Below are 19,434 nucleotides of genomic sequence, written 5' to 3' on the forward strand. Positions count from 1 at the left end.
GAAAAACAAGTGATTTCACATACTCTACGTATATAAACTTAAATCAATATTTTAGCACACAGAAGGTCACTCCACAAGGAAAAACAAGAGATTGCTCAAACCTCATGACTACAACTCCAAGGCCTCTTCCTTCGTACTGATTTTCCTTATCTTTTCATGTTCCCCTTTGCACATTTCAATACAAACAATTAATTAAGTATTTATTTTAATGGAAGTAATTTTTTTATTAACAAAAAAATGCTAAGATTTTCTTTCTAGTGATTTTTTTTACCAATTCTTTCTAGTGATAAGAAGGGAAAGCTTGATATAAATAATAAATGTATTATTATCATAATGATATTTTTCAATTAACTGCTTGGGCAAAACAAAGTTTTGGATCTAAACTTTGACCTGATCCTTTTGGGCTGGTCCAGAGGGCTTGTTTCTTATTTAAGGGCTTTGCTAGGTGCACCAGGCATAATGCTTGTGCACCCGGCATTAAAACAAAATTTCAAAAATGTCCTTAAGTGTTTTTTATTTTTACAGATTACATAATTCGTATACCTCATACGAATTACGTGATCCATAAGTATTTTTTTTTATTTTTTTTAAAAAATATGTTTTTATTTATTATTAAATTAATTTTTTAATAGTAAATATTTTTTTTATTTATAAAAGATATACAAATTAAATAATTCATATGAATTATATCAAAATTAATTGTCACAAAATTTATCATTTAAATTTATATATGTATTAAATATACATTAGAAATTTTATTATTATATATAATAATATTATTTATTTTATGATATTATTGACTTATTGGATTAGTTAGTTAGAGTGTTATATTGATAACCTCATAGACTCAATTTTGGTGGATGTACGTAGGAATGCCGCTTGTTTAAAAATTCTTGCATATGTGAACGGGCTATTGTATCCAGCAATGAGATATGTAATAGTCAGATATAATGTCACGCGAACATTACACAACATTTTGGACCCCATAAAAAAAAAAGAACAGTTTAAAATAAAAGGTACAAAATTACCATTAGATATATATTTCATCAATTTTATTTAGTTTAAATACATTTTTAGTTTATATAAAAAAGATGAATTTTGATTTTAGTCCTTCAATTTCTTTTTGGTTGCCTTTAGTTCTCATCTAGATTTGTCATCTAAACAATTATTTTGGCACCATATGTGAAGTAATATATCTAGATGCCACTTTTTTTTTTTGGGAAAAAAATGTAAATTATATTAAACCCAAAATGATACAATAATAAACGGGGCATACCCCGCAGTTAAAGAAAATCAAAAGTCTCCCTAATACAAGAAGACCTATATCAAGATGCTAAAACAAATGCAACAGGTACGCTTGTCTATACATAAGAAACTTAATCTTGCTAATAACCTCTATTACAGAAAATTGATAATCTTCAAAAATAAGTTTGTTCCTAGACAGCCAAATGCAATAGACTGTAATTGCTATAGCCAGACAACGTAATTTTTCTTGAACACCTGATGTGGATCTGCCCCTAATTAAAGAGTCACTAATTCGTTGTAAAGAAGTGAAACACCTGCGGAAAGGAGCCAAATCACGAATGTGAACCCAAACTTGGAGAGATTTCCTGCAAGAAAATAACAAATGAGCATTTGACTCAGGCTCATTTGAACATAAAGGGCAGAGGGAACCCTTGTTCAAAAAAGCAACTTTGTCAAGAGTAAGCAGCCGATTCCTTTTAGCAAGCCACAAAATGAAAGACATCTTAGAGGGGATTGCTGGGTTCCATATCTAGATGTCACTTTATCACTACTAAATGATAATACTAGAGATTATTTAAAAAAATTGAAATATATACAGATCAAAATCAACAATTTTTTTGTAAGAATTAAAAAACCAAAGTACATCATATTTGCTAGAATTAACAATCATAATGAACCATTTTATTTTTATATATTTTTCTCAACAGGACATTACCATGTTAAAAATAATGAGAATTCCAGTTTATTTTATTATATTTTATTTTCTCTCCCTAACATTCTACTTTCAAGTATACCCTTCTCCCACAAAGTGACAAAGACAAAAACTACCAAGTGCATTGTGCAGAGAGATGATAGCATCCATGAGGTCACAGAACCTATAGTTTTAGCTTAAGGAATTCACAAGTCAAAACACTATTAAATTAAAATTATTGAATTGATAGGTGCATCCTTCAATTGTATATGGATTTCGTCAGAACTTGTAATAATAATCATTAAAACTTAAAAGGGATGGCTTTGACTTGGTGATTTGAACATACGCATATCTAGGGCGAAACAACTATATGTGTAAATTACGCAGGGAACCGTCTAAACTTAACCTTTTATGTGAAAGGAAACGTTTAACTTGTAAGCAAAAGGTGATGCAAATATGTTGTTGAGACTTCAGACTTTAGAGGGACAATTCAGCTTTTCGTTCAAGTCAAGGAAAAAGAAAAGAAGAATATTGTCAAATGTTTAGACTATCAACTAATTGAATGACATTATTTTGCAAATGATTTATATGATGTTGTAACAATTATTTATTGTGATAAAAAGTTTTATATGCTCAAGAATTTATTGTCGTACAAATCAATAATTAAGATTATAGCGCGATAAATTTTTATAATTGAAGCTGTTTAGCTGATATTCGTAGTTTTTGATGTTGATCTCTTCTGTCCTTTTTTAAAAAAAATAAAAAAAAAATGATATTGGGCTAGCCTCCAAATTATTGGCGAGTATTACACGATGGTGACTAACTTTTTAGAAAATATTTTAACATAAGGAGAATGCAAAATATCGGTGAATGGAATTAGAGATTAATTTATCAAACATTTTATGATGTTCCGTTTCAAACTGTAAAACAATATGCATACGGCTACTCCTTTTCATTCAACAAAGACATATAAACTCTCCATAATAAAGAAAGAAAGAAAGAAAGAAAGAAAGAAAAAAAGACAATGGCTTATAAACTAAGGAATTTCTTCTTCTTCATAATAATAACCTATTTTTCAAACGAGTCATTGACTACTACTGCCTTCAATTTAAAGATTAAATTCCTTCTTTTACGCGGAATAAAAACAATTATAAACCCTATTAACCAACCATCTTGATAATTTTTGAATTACTAAATAAATAAAATATTATTATTTATATTTGAAAGATAGTTAATATATTTAATTTTTATTCAATATTAGACAGATAATTTAAGGATATGTAACAAAACGTTAAAACATAATACTGTAACATACGAAATATATAGATGTCAATGTAATAACAAAATAGAAAAATACATTTTAAAAATATAATAACTTAGTAATGAAAAATTTAATATAATAATTTCTCATGTTTATTAATACTCAGGTAATCGAGTGATTTCTCATTTCATATTTAACAAATATTCTCAAATCTAGCTGAATTTATTCATTTTTTTTAGTACTATTCTGAATAATAAGAATGTAATAAATAACCACCCTATTTGAGTTCAATTTTTTTTATCATGTGCCTGATTTAACACGCCTTTTTGTTCTTTTAAATGGTTATTTGTTTAACATTTTTTTTTGAACGAGGTTATTTGTATAACATAAGAACTATAAAAGAATAACTGACACTTCCATTATAATAAATTTTTAAATAACATTATCTTATACATTTTTATATTCCTCTCCTCGCACCTTTTTCCTTTTTAAAAAAAAAGAAAAATTACGTTTCCCTGTTTTATAAAAGAAAAAGTCTTGGGAAAGGGTATTTAAATAAAAAAAAACGTGTGAATTATTAATTACTACTTTTTTAACAACCTAACTTCACTTAATATAAATTAACCCCATTTTTTATTATTTTTAAAATAATAAAGTATATATCATTACAACAAAAGAGATACATGACATTGAAAGAAAACAACATTATCCTAAATTATCATAGTTACATTTTTTTAAATAAAAAATTGATACAGTGATATAAGATTTTGATGTGTTTATATGAATAAGAATAATCTATTTAACGAAAAAATTTATATTAAATTTTCATTATATGCAAAAAAAAATTAAATTAACAATAATCAATCATCACAAATAAAATTAATCTTTTTATCTATTAAATTGAAGGATTACTTAAAGTCAATTTTTTTTCATACAATGGTGACAATGTAGATTAACCTAAGTCTACATAAATCCACCTCAATTTTTCACCACTTGACACGCAGATACTCAAATTTTTTTTATTTTTTTTAATTTCACATCAGTAATAACTTTTTTTTTCTTCTTCTTATCCCTCTTTTTCATTCTACTATCTCCCATTTTCCGTATACACTGTGATCTTTTTCCCTAGATTTGTATGTAGCCGAGTTTTGACTATACAAAAAAAGGTCTAGAAAGCATAAATAAACATATGATTACGTCATGCACGCATACCCCTAATGGAAAAGCAAGAAATTAAACTAAGAACCTTCGGCGGCATTATATCTCATTTCTATAAAGACACAAACATTGAATATTCACCCTACATGTGGCATATGAATGAGAACAGAATATCAATACTCACCCTAAAGATAGCTATACTTTTGGCCATTCAAGTCAACAATAGGATGCTTCAAGCCAAGGCTTCAACCATTATTTCTTCATGACTTGCTCATCCAAAACATGTTCATGTCAACCTTCTCTCTCTCTCTCTCTCTCTATATATATATATATTAACATTTAACACCACACAAAAGGGAAAAAAAAATCAACCAAAACAAACTTCAAACATAACTTCTTTGTGAACCAAATTGATATTATGGCAGACCCTCAGAAAATTCACCCTGTGCACCATGATGTTGAGGCACAAAACCACCCTTCAGCACCATTGGTGCCAAGGAGCATGTCCAAATCTGATGCAGGTGATCCACAACGAGTAGTAGTACAACAACAACAACAAAACATTCCTCTGAAGCAAACCAAGCCACCACCGAAGAAAAGAAGAAGCTGCTGCTGCAGGTTCTTCTGTTGGCTAATAAGCATATTGCTGATTCTGATAGTGGCAATTGGCATCACTGTTGGAATACTCTACCTTGTCTTCAGGCCAAAGCTTCCAAAGTACTCGGTGGACGAACTTAGAGTCACACACTTTGATCTTGCAGACAACAACAGCTTATCAGTGACATTCAACTTGACAATAACCGCCAGAAACCCCAACAAAAAAATTGGAATAGACTATAGGGGTGGCAGCCACATAAGTGCTTGGTACATGGACACAAAATTGTGTGAAGGGTCTTTGCCAAAATTCTACCAAGGTCACCGCAACACCACGGTGCTTAGCATCCCTCTTACTGGGAAAACGCAGGATGCTACCGGCTTGCAAAGTACCCTTCAGAATCAGCTGCAAGAAAGTGGGAATGTGCCTCTCAATTTGAAGGTGAAGCAGCCTGTGAGGATCAAGCTTGGGAAGTTGAAGCTGTTCAAAATCAAGTTCAGGGTTAGGTGCAAGATTGTGGTGGATAGCCTTAGTGCTAATAGTTCTATCAGAATTCAGAGTAGTAGTTGTAAATTCAGGTTTAGGCTGTGATTTTTTTTTCTTATCATTATATAGCATATTCATTATAGGAGGATATGCTAATTGCTTTGTTACTATTTAATTTGTTTCGTTTCTTTTATGGTTTCTCATAGAGATTTCTTTATAGATGGATTTTTCTCTTGATTTCCATCACCACTTTGAGATACTGTTCTTGTACTTTTGATTCTGGTTTTTCAGCCAGTTTTCCTACATATTATTACATATAGCATATATTGATATCCTACATGTTTAATGCTGAATATTGTTAAACTTTTAGAGACTAGATCTGAACTCACATGAGACAATAGCTAACAATTTTTTGGATATTTTTTCGTATGTTCATGTAAAATATAAAATGTAAATTTGTAGTGTTGATTTTACGACTTTAAATGGTTTTCGCCTCCTTGGCATGAAGAGATTTTTTGAACAAAGGTTAAATATTAACACGATTTTGCACTCTTTGTTTTGACTGTTCTAACTCAATGTCCAAGAAATAAGAGAAGCCGCGTACTCGTTTTCAATCTTTTATTTTGTTTTACACGTTTAAATTGATTTATCTAATCAGAGATAAGTAATTCTAACAACTGATTTTGATGTTAGGTGGCTTAAAGTATACTCGAGATATCAACAAGATACTGTACTAGATATCACCTCGTTTCGTACACTGATTCGGACCAAACTTCAAAAGCCTTACGAACTCAATAGCATTATAAATATGAATAGCTTAAGGCTGCTAATCTTAGTCAAAAGGGAATTAAATTTATTAATGAAAAAGACACTTCTATATCTATTCAATTATTTCATCTTATTAGTATCAGATTGCGTTAATATTCGATTAATAATTTTTATCAAGGTTATCGTTGATATAGTGATTAAGATGTATTACCTATCTTCATTACCCGGCTTAAAATCTTAGGTCAGCAAGTAGAAACACTATCTTAAAGATTCGATACCAATGTAAGAATTAGGATGCTCACAATAGATCAATTTCTTCAGGAAAAAAAAAACTACCCTATTACAAAAACTAGTTCATTTTCAATTTATTAGCTTGATTAATGGATCATCAACTGGTAAACTATGACAAAAAATTATCCATAAAAATTGAACATAGTATTGAAAGTTTACAACACTTAAACATATTGTTCAATCAATTAAGTTAAACTTCTTTTGTACTAGGACACAACTTATACATTGTTAATTAATAAGTTAAATTTTGATATTTTATTAAATTTTTTACATTATCAACCAATTAAAAGTTATCTTATACATAACTAATAATTATAAAAATGAATAATTTTTAATTTAAATGATAGCTTAGGATTGAATAATAATGTAAAAAACTTTTACACTAAATATAATTATCTTAAAAAAAACTATTGAACGACGTAAAAAGGTAGCTTGAAATGTGTTTTAATCATTTTTCGATAGAATTACTAGTCTCACTTTTTTACGTTTAACTAGGGTGCAGTTCTCATTTCTCTTCTCTTGTATTGTTGTACACACGCACCAAAAGAATAGGAAAGGTGCAGAAACATGCTGTCTGACATTGCAAGAGGAGAATAAATTTGATTTACACATTTTTTTCAGGGTTAGCATACAATTTTATTTTTATAAGCAAAGGTTGCCATACAAATTAAATTGGTAAAAATGTGATTTATATCAATACATCACATTATATGGTATTTCACTGTCCAAAAGAAAGACTTTGTTTACTTCATATGCTAACAAGGGAAACTAGATAGATCCTTCAAAGATAACTGGAAGAGTGTTCGTTCTCGATCAAAACAGAGACAAGTGAACGATTTAACCTTCAATTGGAACACATAAAAAATGTGCAGTATCTTCAAAGCCATATCTTTGGAGAAAGCACTCTGCTATAGCATAGAACCATGCCCACTTCATAGGAAAACATGCACAGTATAGCACAAAATATTATTATTATTATTATTTAACATTTAACCAGTCTTGTTGCATCTTGTGGTTATACTTTTCGGATTTAATTTGTACGGTAACCTGAAAAAATGTGTAAATCATATTTGTTGAACACATGCCGGACATTTATCACATTACTGATAAATACCGGAAAGTATAACCACATGATAAATGCCGGAAAGTATAACCACAAGTTTTAATTTGTATGCCGTATTTATACATGACGAACAGTATGCTTAACCAAAATGGATAAATGGCCTTGCTAAATAGTGCCACCAATCTTTCTTTTATGTTCTAACTCGGTAATGAAAAAAAGCATAGATCTCTTTTCATTCCTCTGCGTAATGACAAGTGGTTATACTTTCAGGCATTTATCACATCAGACCATTGTCATATTACTGATTAAAACATTATTTTGATAACTTGAAAGCACAAAAAGATTTTCACTAATTTAAAGTTATGACATTACCTTCATGAAGTAAGAATGCCACGAAGAGAACCAACAGTGCCTCGTTTTCTTGCCTGCAGCGCAATATGTAAAACGTTAAGATAGATACTCAACGAGTCAAGATTAAATATAGCCCTTATCTTTCTCTCTCTCTCTCTCTTTTGGGGAGGGTATGGGAAGAGTATTAGACTCACCTCATTATGAAACATGTCATCTGCCATAGCTTCCATTTTCTTTTGCCTTTTCTCCTTCTTCACAAGCTCAGTCACATCCTCGTTCCCACAGTCAGAGTCCCTGGGGAAGAAAACAAATGAAATATAACATAACCTATCACTAGGAGAACAGAAATGAAGTGCAGACTAGCTAGATTTTTGTTTGAAATAACATCAGATTTAATATTACTCTTACTTGTATGGATATTTTCCAAATGGAACAAGATTGTCAAAGCTATTACCGGATTGAGTTTGTGCCTGCCATTCCATTTAAAAGAAAACTGGACCGATTAGGCACATGTTTCTTGAACTGTGACACTAATCATATATGTTAAAATTCAATAAAAAACATTGCACGAAGCAATAAGGTTTGTTGGAATATAGATGCCAGACAAAATTCAATCAGAAAACCAAAACATGTCAGGTTTCATTTTTCTATGATAATTGATAAGCTCCTTGTAAGCAAGACATATGGCACCAAAACCACATACCTTTCTGAAGTGTTTAAAATTTGGAACACTGCTGTTTGGTGCAGTACTTATGATAGTACAAATGTTTGTATCTCGAACAACTAAATATTGGCTGTAAACCATATCTGAATTTCCACTTTCATAATCATCAACCATGCCTTTCTTTATTTTGATACCATCATTAGCATTCCTGAAGCTGGTAGAATGTGATCTGGCAGAAGCACCATCCAAGGATGTTTCAGTTTTTGCATGTTTAATGTCATGCAATCTGGTTGAAACATCATCTGAGGATGCCTCTATTCTTTCATGTTTTCTCTTATCCAAAGGGTCAGAATCATCATATAATTCTTCTGTTTTTCCATATTTTACATTATTGCCATTGCTGAATGCATCATTTGAGGGGGCTGGTGTGGCTGTTTCAACTTCAGTATCTGAATCTGCTACAATCGTCTCATCTGTAGAGCATGATGATGAAACTAGTACTGCAACAGCACGCAGAGCTTGTTAACTCACTGGTGTGCAGATTTTGTCACTAAGCATGGAGTTTAAATTTAAGCTTTTCAAATGAAAAATATGTTTGAGGAAACATTTTAAAAAACTACATGTTTCCCCTTTCAACATTGGATTAATAACTAACTGTTTCATTATTTGAAAAAAGTATTGCATTAACCATGCCAATCTTTAAATTATCCCTTTCTATCAATATTCTGTCCACTCCACAACAAAAGGAATATGTGCCACTGTCAAGATAACATGCTGATTTATTTGACATAATACGTTGATTTAACCCCTACAATGAGGGATTGTATTATAGAATCTCTGCATTTGTTAGTTGATTTATTACCTGTAATTAGATATTTATTTTCTGATTTGTGCCAATGCTTCTTCTTTCTTTAATAAAATGTAATTATATGCAAGTGTGTGCACACATGTGTATTCAGTGCTGAAGTGATCAAGAAATTCAGATATCTAGACTGATCTTAAGTTTCAAAGTGTTCATCTCATTCCTACAAATGTATGCATTTTTGTTACTAGGTTTAATGAAAGGATATCTTGATTAAGAAAAACCTAGCAGAGAAGCTACATCAGAGAAGATGCAAATTAAAACTTCTAAACCAGAGCAACTATATGCCTAGGTCAGTGTAATAGGCAATTTCTTGAAAAGTTGGCAATGCCATAATGTTATTTTCTCCCCATCCCCCTCTTTCTGAGACCCAAATCACACTTACAATGAAATCATGAAGAAGTGAGCTCAGAGCTAAACACATTCATATTAAATGATCATTATATATAAATGGAAGTTAACTTCTTTGAAAAATTGAATCTTCTGTTTGCATAAAACAGCAAACAGAAAACAGAACCTATTATTAGTACCAATAAACCAGAAATAATTCATGTTGTGGAATTCGAGTCTCAAACACCATTTTACATTCAGCAGCAGCAAACAAAGGAATAAGAAAGTGAAGAAAAACAGTCTAATTTTGAAATACTGATTTAGGTACTTCATTTATAGGGAATAGAACAAAAGTTTTGGACAGTGCAAATACATTACTTGAGAATTGATATTAAGAATACTTACAGCATGGTGATTTCAAAATAGACAGATCTAACTGTCCACTGAAAGCAGCACATATTACATCCATCTCAGTCACTCTAAGCAATGAACTTAGTTTATTGAAGAGATTAGACTTGCATGCTGGTCCTCCTGGGATGACACACACCACACGATTATCCTCTCCATAATCTGTACCCTACAAGAAATAAATGAGAATTACCGTACCGAAGTACATAACTTTTAAGTAAAGATAATCTGCCTGAGAATATCTCTAATGTCTAAAATATTGAAATCAGTGTGGTCAAGATGAAGTCGACTAGATGGGAATGGGATCATACGTCGTCATTGGACTTGGTTCAAAATCAAATTCTCAGGGATATATAGATCATCATGAAATCTATTTTAATAGTTTTCTACAATGTGCTTTTTGGTTTCCTTCTACCTCTATCCACAGGGTTAAAATCATACAAACTGCTCTCCTCAAGTCCCCACTAGTGCCAACAATGGCCTTTTTTGCATGTCTAAACCACCTTAACCAATTTTCTATCATCTTTACTTCCATAGGTGCCACACAAATATTTCTTCATATACAACAATTCTGTATCCCGTCTTTTCTTTTGTGGTCATACATTCATCTTAACATTCTCATTTCTATTACTCCCACTTTTTTTCTTTCATTGTCCCTCTAAAGCCCAACATTCACGACCATAGAATATAGCTTGTCATATAGTAATGCCATAAAACTTCCCTTTGAACTGATAGGTAATTTGCAGTCACAAATAACCCTTGATGCATTTCTCTATTTTAACCACCTAGCTTATATCCTATGTATGACATCTAAATATCCCCATTATTTTATGATATTGAACCAATATACTTAAACTTGGAATAGTGTAATATGACATCTTCAATTTTTACCTCTAAGCCAATTTCCTCTTGTTCCTCACTAAAATTGCAATGCATTATGCATATACTCTGTCTTGTTTGTACTCGAGCTAAAAACCCTTTGAGTTCAACATGTCTCTAAAGCTCAATTTTAATGTTAATATCCTCCCTTAGTTCCTTAATCAAAACTATATCATTCACTAAGTACAGAAAGAATTCATAACTGGAAAAGAAAGAAATGAAATACAAACTTGGCTATCTGAACAAAAATCTTCAGAGGAAACAACTTTTGCACCAGCCACTTCCAATAAAGGTTTTAGCTGATCCCCAAACTTATACTGCAAGCAAGAAAAAGAATTAAGAATATTGTCAAGATGAACTATGCTCCAAGAGTATCAAGATGATTCCATTTTATAGTTTCTATAACCCCTGCAATCTGTTTCTGCATACTTACATGTGAACATTAAAAAAAAATCCAAGAATAAAGTACAGAAAATGTGTACTATAATACTCAAGTTGGGTTTTAGAGTGAGTATAAAATACTTTGGGTAACAAATACCAAATGCTCAGATTCCAACAAAAAAGTGTATCCTTTCAAGCAATCTTCACGCATTCTGGGGTCAGCAATTTTAATAGATTCTCCTTCCACTGACACTGTTGGAATATATCTGCTTGACAAGGAAGAGGGGGTAGAGAAGAAAAAGAAGACAAAGAAAGCTTTATTTAACTGGTGTCAAGGTCATGGAATATAAAGCTAGCAGAACCAAACTCCAAAGTCAAAGCAATACTCACGAATGACAGCTAGGAATTTCAGTGCTAATGTTCTTTTTTGCAAAAAACTATGCAGGGAAGGGAACAAACAGACACAAGTTAGACTTTAAACATGAGAGAAAAGGTTCTCTACTGGTTGCAGACTAAGCCCTTCAATCAAACTTCACACTTCTAGACTATAAATTAGATAACGGTTTATGCTTGATTAGTTGTTATGATAAATGAGTTTTATCACTATTATCATTGGTAAGGATTCAGAACACAAATGATGATGTACAATTCAGGGTCTATGCTGCTAGCAAACACAAAATAACTAGCAAACATGTAAAATGTTGTAGACTCATAGTGCATTACTCTAATCTTTAAAGTAGATAAGATCATGAGACTCTTATGTAAAGAACATAGCCCACAAGCTAAATGAAAAATTATGATTGTGGTTGTAACTTAATTCTGAATTGATTCTTAGCAAATTGTTCCTACAATTTGGGAAGGTAGCAGAGGTCCAAATATATTATTGCTGTGGGTAAACTGTAAAAGAATCTTGCAGCATTATATCCATTTACATCAACTCCCCTTTTACACAACCTATTCTATTGTAGAAAAATGCTATGTCAATCTTAAAAGATTTTATTTAAGATGTTAAAAAATAACAAAACAATCAAGCATAAAATACAAATGACAAATATGTAAGCAACTAACTTTCATGTCATTAAATTATGAATACGAGTGATCACTTGACTGTAACAAATTAATAGTACAATTTAAATTTAAGAACCAATACGTAAAACTAAATGCTTCTATACCTCAAGCCAATTTTTGAGAACACAAGATTTTTTGGTCACAACAGCATCAACAAGATCCTTCTTCAATGGCATGAGTTGATCCACCAGCACATGTGTGCACCCTTCACCTAAGGTATGAGTAATACCAGCACCTATATTGAAAGTAAAAGTTGGTCAATATTCAGATTCACATGAAGACAAGAGTCTAATGCTTCAAGCAAAATTATTTTTCCTGTTTAAAGAGAAAAGCACAGTAAATTTATAACTCATGTTACAACATGGCATAAGATTTTTGAATAACTCATGTTACAACACATGTATTCATGAATTATAAGAACTGAAGAACCCTCACAAGTTTTTTCCCCACTGACCAATTGATGAAATTTTCTCTTCAAGGGATCGATCCACTTTATTTGAGGAACAGATGAAAAAAACGAGGGGTACATGGCAAAACCTGTCAGATTAAATTTGCAAGCATTTAAGCAGACATAAGTAGGAAACAGACAAATGTAATGAGATTGCATGTCCCTACACAAACCCAAATCTAGAAAAGTACTGCAACAGTATTTTCTAAAAATTAAAAGTCAATGACACAAAATAAGGAATAGAAGCACACTGAAGAGATAGTTAACATACTTGTAGGTAGCAGTACCAGTGCCAAAAGAAACAAGGTCACCATCCTCTAATGCTGTATCTTTGTTTGGTAGCTCATGAACTTTTTTCTTGGCCCCATCATTCTTGCTAATAAATGTCCCATACTTGGAGCAATCTCTAATATGTATACTGTGTGACAAATGAGAACGTTCATTTGGTAAAGGATTTACCGGGTTCATTGTATTAACAACTATTTCTGCGTGAACCCTAGAAACCCCTTTATCTTTAGTGATTATTACATCACAACCTGTAAGAAGTTAGTAGCAAGTTTATACAAAGCATCATCACGATATCCCAAAAAACCAATAAAGAGTAATTATTACAGGAAAAAACTTTTAAAATGTGAAAAAAAAAACATAGAAAAAAAGCAGCAAATTACCATAAACATCCATTCCTAAAAGCCCACCAGCATTTCACTTTTCTCTATAGGGATAAAACAGTTTTAGCTTTAAAATTATGTTATTTTATTTGCTTTTATTTCAGTTGCATGGTTTTATAGTCCTGTGAAAAGGAGGAGAGGAGACCAAGAAGGACGATGGAGGAAGTTGTCAAGAGGGATCTCATGGTAATAACACCTCTGAAACTTTGGTCTTAAATTGAGCCAAAACTGTCGAATGTCATCATTTGATCCATGTAACTGACTTCATCCAGTGGGATAAGGTTTTTTTTTGTTGTCGTATTGTATCTGCTTTCATTTCAGTTAATTGGCTTCAACTGCACCAATACTTTATAATGATTCTGTTATTGTTCCTGAATCAGGACAATGACAGGCATGGCTGTAATTTATGGTACAAACTTCAAAGTTCTGGAGGTAGAAATGATTCCTAGGCCTCCACATAACAATTAATCTTGAGTTTTTGATGGAAACAACTCTCTTCTGCTTGGTAGTTGTAGATGAAAATCTGGCATGGGCTACAAGTGGACGGAAATGGTAGAGAAAACAGAAAACAAATTGTGGTATTATCTAATATACCTCAGCCACATAAAGAGCTGCAACAGGTGGACCAAGTCCCATTCCAGTACCAACAAATAACCTTCCCAAAAGCATGCCCCACAAAGTTTTTGCTATTACACTGCAAAAGTTGTGAATAATAAGTTTACACCTTTATCTGCTGTTTTATTGTGATTGTAAGGACTTTTTTTTTCCTTCTTTCTCATTCACCCTTTTCCCTTGCATTATCTAATTTATCTTCTTTTTTTTTTTTTTTTATAGAAAACACCTTGGAATAGGATGACATTAATTTGGAGCATAGCCTTTGTATATCTTTTGCAACAATAAAATGCAAATTTTATTGCATAAGAATGCAAGGCAATACAAATAATGAAAGAGAAATTAATTTACAACTTATGCTCACTACTAGAAAAATGGTATTTTACGACACGAGCACTACGACGGTTGCTGGGGAAACGTCTTAGAAAGTTATGCGGTGGTTTTTTTGTAATTATTCGAACAATAAGTGGTTTTTACAACATTAAATCTAAGACGGTTATATAAAATCGCCTTAGAATGTTATGTACAATTAATTTTACGACGGGTTTTTAAAAAAACCGTCTTAATTGGTTTGGATTAAAACAAATCTCTCGCGCTGAACCTCACCTCTTTCCCCTTTCGCGCTTAAACCTTGGTTGTAGCTTCTAACCCTAGTGTCAGCACGTCCTGTTGGTTGAAGCACCTCTTGCCTTTTCGCCCTAAAACCTCAGTGCCTCTAGGTTTTTTTTTCAAACCTAGTCGCGGCCACGACAAAGTGTGTAGTGTAACATCAGCGCCTCTAGGTTTTTCTTCTAACCCACGGTCATCATTTTCGCGTTGAAAGCTCAGCACCTCTTGCCCTTTCTTCAAACCTCACCCCTGCTTGATTCTGTTCCACAGCCTCTTCGTTCCCTCTGACGACTTCAACCTTCCCAGCGTCGGGAGGGTTCCATCGGTCAGGTTGATTTCATCATTCGTAAGTTGGGGGAGTCCAACCGTGGACAACGACAAGCAGCTGCGACCTCCAACCTTACCTGCAAGTGGGGTAAAGTCATTGCTTTTTCAGCCTGATTTTATATTTCCAAAATAAATCTTTCTATATTATTGTTTGCAAAAATTCCCCATATTCACAGTCTCTACTATTTTTTTAAAGAAAATATCTACTTTTTTTCTGATATAGTTTATGTACCTTACTGCTTCTTTGTCAACCTGCTCATGATTTCAAGTATCTTCGTGTTCGTGTACATTCATTGGTGTTTATCAATCGATTCATGACTTGTTCTGAGCATTATGAGGCCAAAAGATTAAATACATTTTATCAAAGGATGCAGTATCAAAGAATGCTTTTTATATTCTGCTATTTTTTTTATTATATATTGATTCTATTACAAATTTCGCTTCTGAATCAAGGATTGCCGGCAGGGCTTTCGATTCAACGTCGGCAACAAAGACATTGGTCTGACTTCAAAGAAAACAGGTTAGCGAGTTAATTACTTACTTAGGTAGGTTAAGCTTGTGTTATTCGATGATGTGATTGTCCTTTTTCTTGTTTGAGAAGATGTGACTGCCTTGTTTCCTTTTGTAATGTAGTCTCTACTTGTAGTGACCATCTGTTATCCCTATATATGTCTGAATAGTTAGCTAATAAAATTAAAAGTTGCTAGATGGTGGATTCCATTCTTCCCAACATATGATGCCTTTTTGCCTTATAATAACTAAGAAAAACTAATTTCTTTTGTCAATGGACCTAAAGTTTGAGGTTTAGTTTAGTTGTTTTATTCTTAGATTCGTCCTGATGGGATTAATACTATGTAGTCTGGTGAAATGAGACTTACTATGACTGACAAGATTAGGGGCTGTAGTGTCTAAAATTCATAGATCAGAATAAAATTGAAGCTTACCTAAATCAATGAAGCTGAATGGTTTGGTTAGTGGATGCCTCACAAAGAAAGGAAGTGACTTAGCTTAGACAAAGACAAAAGGCTAATAAACTCCCTATTTACCATCTGACATTTGATTCTCAAACCCCACCCCACCTCTCAAACCCCACCCCACCTATTCATCTTCCAAGTCACTCTCTGGTCTATGGTCTATATAGAGAGGAGAAGCCACAGCTAGAACCACCAAGCTTATGGCTGCTACTTTCTCATAAGAGGAAAACCTGCTCTTCTTGCTGCTATCTCCAAGCTCCATTCAGAAGGTAGATGATGAATTAATTACTTTTGTTATGCTAAAATGTGTGTATGGTGGAACTACCACCCAAAATAATAATGTGAAGAGAATCTTGCTTTTCAAAGCAAACATTAGCAAGAATTGGATACACCCAACTATTCTTTTTTCATTACTCATGAACTAATACTATGATAGTAGTCTGAAGACAAAACTTAAGATGCGGTTTTTTAAAGTACTTTTAATGTTGTTCTCTAATCAAAGTTGGTGTTTTACTTTATTGATTCACTTGATAAAAGTTTGAATTAAAGGTCAGCATAGGATAGGGAAGGACAATTCTATTTCTGATTGGAAAATAATAATAAAAGATCCTCAAAATCTGGATACGACTTAAGTTCTGTAGGTTCCAACATTTCTTGTTCCTTCATATACTCATATATCACTCCCCATCGATTTTTCAAAGGTGAAGAGCCAAAAAAGTTGTACAGCAATACATCCTGGAAAAAGACACATAAGACCATTAAAAAATATACATAATATACAAAGTAGAAATGAATTAGATAAGATTCTTTCACAACCCGAAAGTCAAGGCCTTTGCACTCTAAAATGGTTAAAACAAGAGCCTGCTTCTCCACATAGTCTAAAACTTCCTTACGAGCAGAATCATCTCGTACCAAAATTACTTGCTCAGTACCAAAGCCAACAATCCCCCCCCCCCCCACCCATTTTCACATATATATTATCTTGAATAATATTAAATCTAAAACTTTTATATTATAAAAATTCTATTTCAGACTATTATCTTCTAACAAAGCTAGCATGAATTTTTTAGCAACCATAAGGAACTCGTAATTAATTAGGCATGCAAGTACAAAACATGTGTGATAGGACAAAGCTATGAATGGCATGTTTAATTAGTTACTTGTTTGAGTGGTCTCGTCCGTTAATGCTGTTGTTCTAGAAAAACACTGTTAGTTTCTTCATCCTTTATGTGGGACCTGAGTGTTTGAAGCAATGCAGCAGTTTTAGCCCATGCAAATCGCTCTAGAGACTTCTTAGGCTCAAATATGTTGGCTAGCTGCTGCTATAAAGTAAGAAAATAGGAGACTTTCGTTGCTAAACCCAAACCCTCTAGTCTTGCTTCCGTGTACCACCTAATATACACATGATGTTGCAAATATTAGATGTTTATTTGGTTGTTGCTTTCATCAAAGTAGCATATAAATTAGTACAAAAATGAAGGGGTTCAAACAACCTTGAGGATTTACACAGACATTGAGTATGGTTGAGTGGGTCTGCCATTCTCTTACTTTTGAGTCTATGTGGGCTATTATTGGGCCAGTCAGTACCCATGCCCACTGCACCGTAATTATTTCTTTACTCTGCATTCTGCAAACACACCACAGCGCACATGGTATGCTCCATGTAATTGAGACAATAGGATAATTTATTTATTTTATCTATCACTAGTTATTTTAGAACAGGGACATGAATTAATAGTTAGTTTTTCCAAAAGCATCACTTGCAATCCTCACCTAAGTTTTTACTTACTTTCTATATATCCAAAACAAAATTCATGTGATTATTATTTTATTGAAAGGCTTAATTATGTTTATCGTCTTTAAAATTTAGGGTGAATCCAATTCTGGTTCTCAAATTTTAAAAGAAAAAATATCTTAATCTCGCATATGACTGTGCATTGTATTAAGGCCATCTCATACTATGATTGTGCATTGTATTAGGGAAAAATGTTTCCATATATGTAGTTTTTAGTAATGTACATCAGTAAGGTACACTAGACTATTTTGTCAACTTTTTATAAGCAGCTTGCAACCTTTTAGTGACTGGTATATATATTATTTAATTGCGGTGGAAATGTGGTCTATGCAGTAACAAATTTAACTTTGTCTATTTATTATTTTAGGCCAAATTTGACATACCTGAAGGTTTAACTGCGAAGAAGAAGGTTATGTCCACCGTTGGGACCAGATGGAGGCAATTTAAGTCCTCCCTGACGACCAGATATGTATATGCTGAGAATGACGATGAACAAAACAAGGATCCATCTGCTAAGTATGGTATTGATCGAAATACATGGGAAGAATTTGCAAAGACTCGACAGACCCCTACTTGGAAGGTTTAAATTTCAATCTTTTTACATAACATTTTAATTACGTAATTTAGTTGTTAATGTCAAACATGTTTGAGTTGTATGTGAAAATGCTGACAGGGAATACGCAAAAAAGCACAGGAAATTCAAAAATTCAATGAATCTCCCCACGTACTCTCTCGTGGAGGATACGATGTGCTTGAAAAAAAATTAATGGCCGAGAAAACAAAGTCAAGACTGAATGAAGGTGACAATAGTCAAAATGCAGATATGGTCGTCGACCCTCCATCCCCTATTGCGAGACATGAGAAGTGGAAAAAGGCTAGGACAAACAAATTTGGACAAATGACATCTGCAGCAGCTCAAGAAATCGCAGACAAAATTGTAAGTTCAATATATGCCACAATTATAAATTGTAATTTGTAACCATAACAACGAGTTAATTTGTTGTCAATGTCATAGGATGAATTACAAGAACAAGCTAAACAGGGAGCTTTTGTCCCACATGGTCGTCAAGACATCCTAAACACTGTCATTGGTCGTCCAGAGCATCTTGGACGTGTTCGTGTCGGTGGACATGGTGTGACCATAACCAGCTACTTTGGACATGCTTCTTGTGGGTCCCACAGTTCTTCGCCTGCGATCACCGCCGAAAGATTGGTTGAAATCATACAAACTATAAAGCAAGAGGTGAAGAAAGAGGTAGAAGACGAGAACAAAGACCGTATGGACAAGATGAAAATGGAGTTGGATGCGATCAAGAGTGAATTATCCCAAATTCATACGCAACAGTCAGCTCCCCCAAGATCGTCTAACCCTGACGTATTTGTTGCACGTGTTAGCACGAAAGAGAGTTGTGCTGAAGCTGCTAATAATGTTGTTGGTAATGAGCGGTCTACATTTGATACATGTAGTATGGGCTTTTACATTGTTTGTGGTGATAGTAC

General features: G+C 32.9%; 2 protein-coding genes across 2 annotated transcripts; one reads left to right on the top strand and one right to left on the bottom strand.

Moving 5' to 3' along the window:
• The first annotated feature begins 4,704 nt into the window (after positions 1-4,704).
• On the top strand, positions 4,705-5,771 carry LOC100778798 (LEA domain-containing protein). Its single transcript, NM_001252948.3, has one exon. The coding sequence runs from the start codon at positions 4,774-4,776 to the stop codon at positions 5,539-5,541; it is 768 nt and encodes a 255-aa protein (NP_001239877.1). The 5' UTR covers positions 4,705-4,773; the 3' UTR covers positions 5,542-5,771.
• A 1,525-nt stretch (positions 5,772-7,296) lies between these two features.
• On the bottom strand, positions 7,297-13,630 carry LOC100789459 (nijmegen breakage syndrome 1 protein). The gene is made up of 13 exons (XM_041013364.1): positions 13,618-13,630; positions 13,221-13,485; positions 12,956-13,038; positions 12,606-12,736; positions 11,824-11,870; positions 11,591-11,699; positions 11,283-11,369; positions 10,171-10,342; positions 8,613-9,073; positions 8,318-8,379; positions 8,104-8,203; positions 7,931-7,983; positions 7,297-7,425 (listed from the first exon to the last, which is right to left on the bottom strand). Exons 1-12 carry the CDS (start codon positions 13,628-13,630, stop codon positions 7,933-7,935), a joined length of 1,581 nt encoding a protein of 526 aa, XP_040869298.1. The 3' UTR covers positions 7,297-7,425; positions 7,931-7,932.
• Positions 13,631-19,434: the final 5,804 nt, after the last annotated feature.

Source organism: Glycine max, chromosome 2 (assembly GCF_000004515.6).
Source record: "Glycine max cultivar Williams 82 chromosome 2, Glycine_max_v4.0, whole genome shotgun sequence".
Taxonomy (NCBI): Eukaryota; Viridiplantae; Streptophyta; class Magnoliopsida; order Fabales; family Fabaceae; genus Glycine; species Glycine max.

Excerpts from the sequence above, each read along its gene's own strand:
- LOC100778798 (NM_001252948.3), top strand. The coding sequence starts at position 4,774 with ATGGCAGACCCTCAGAAAATTCACCCTGTGCACCATGATGTTGAGGCA.
- LOC100789459 (XM_041013364.1), bottom strand. Across the intron at positions 10,343-11,282 it reads ATTTTTGTTCAGATAGCCAA|GGTACAGATTATGGAGAGGA; the intron begins GTTTGTATTTCA and ends TATTTCTTGTAG. Across the intron at positions 8,380-8,612 it reads ATTTTAAACACTTCAGAAAG|GCACAAACTCAATCCGGTAA; the intron begins GTATGTGGTTTT and ends ATGGAATGGCAG.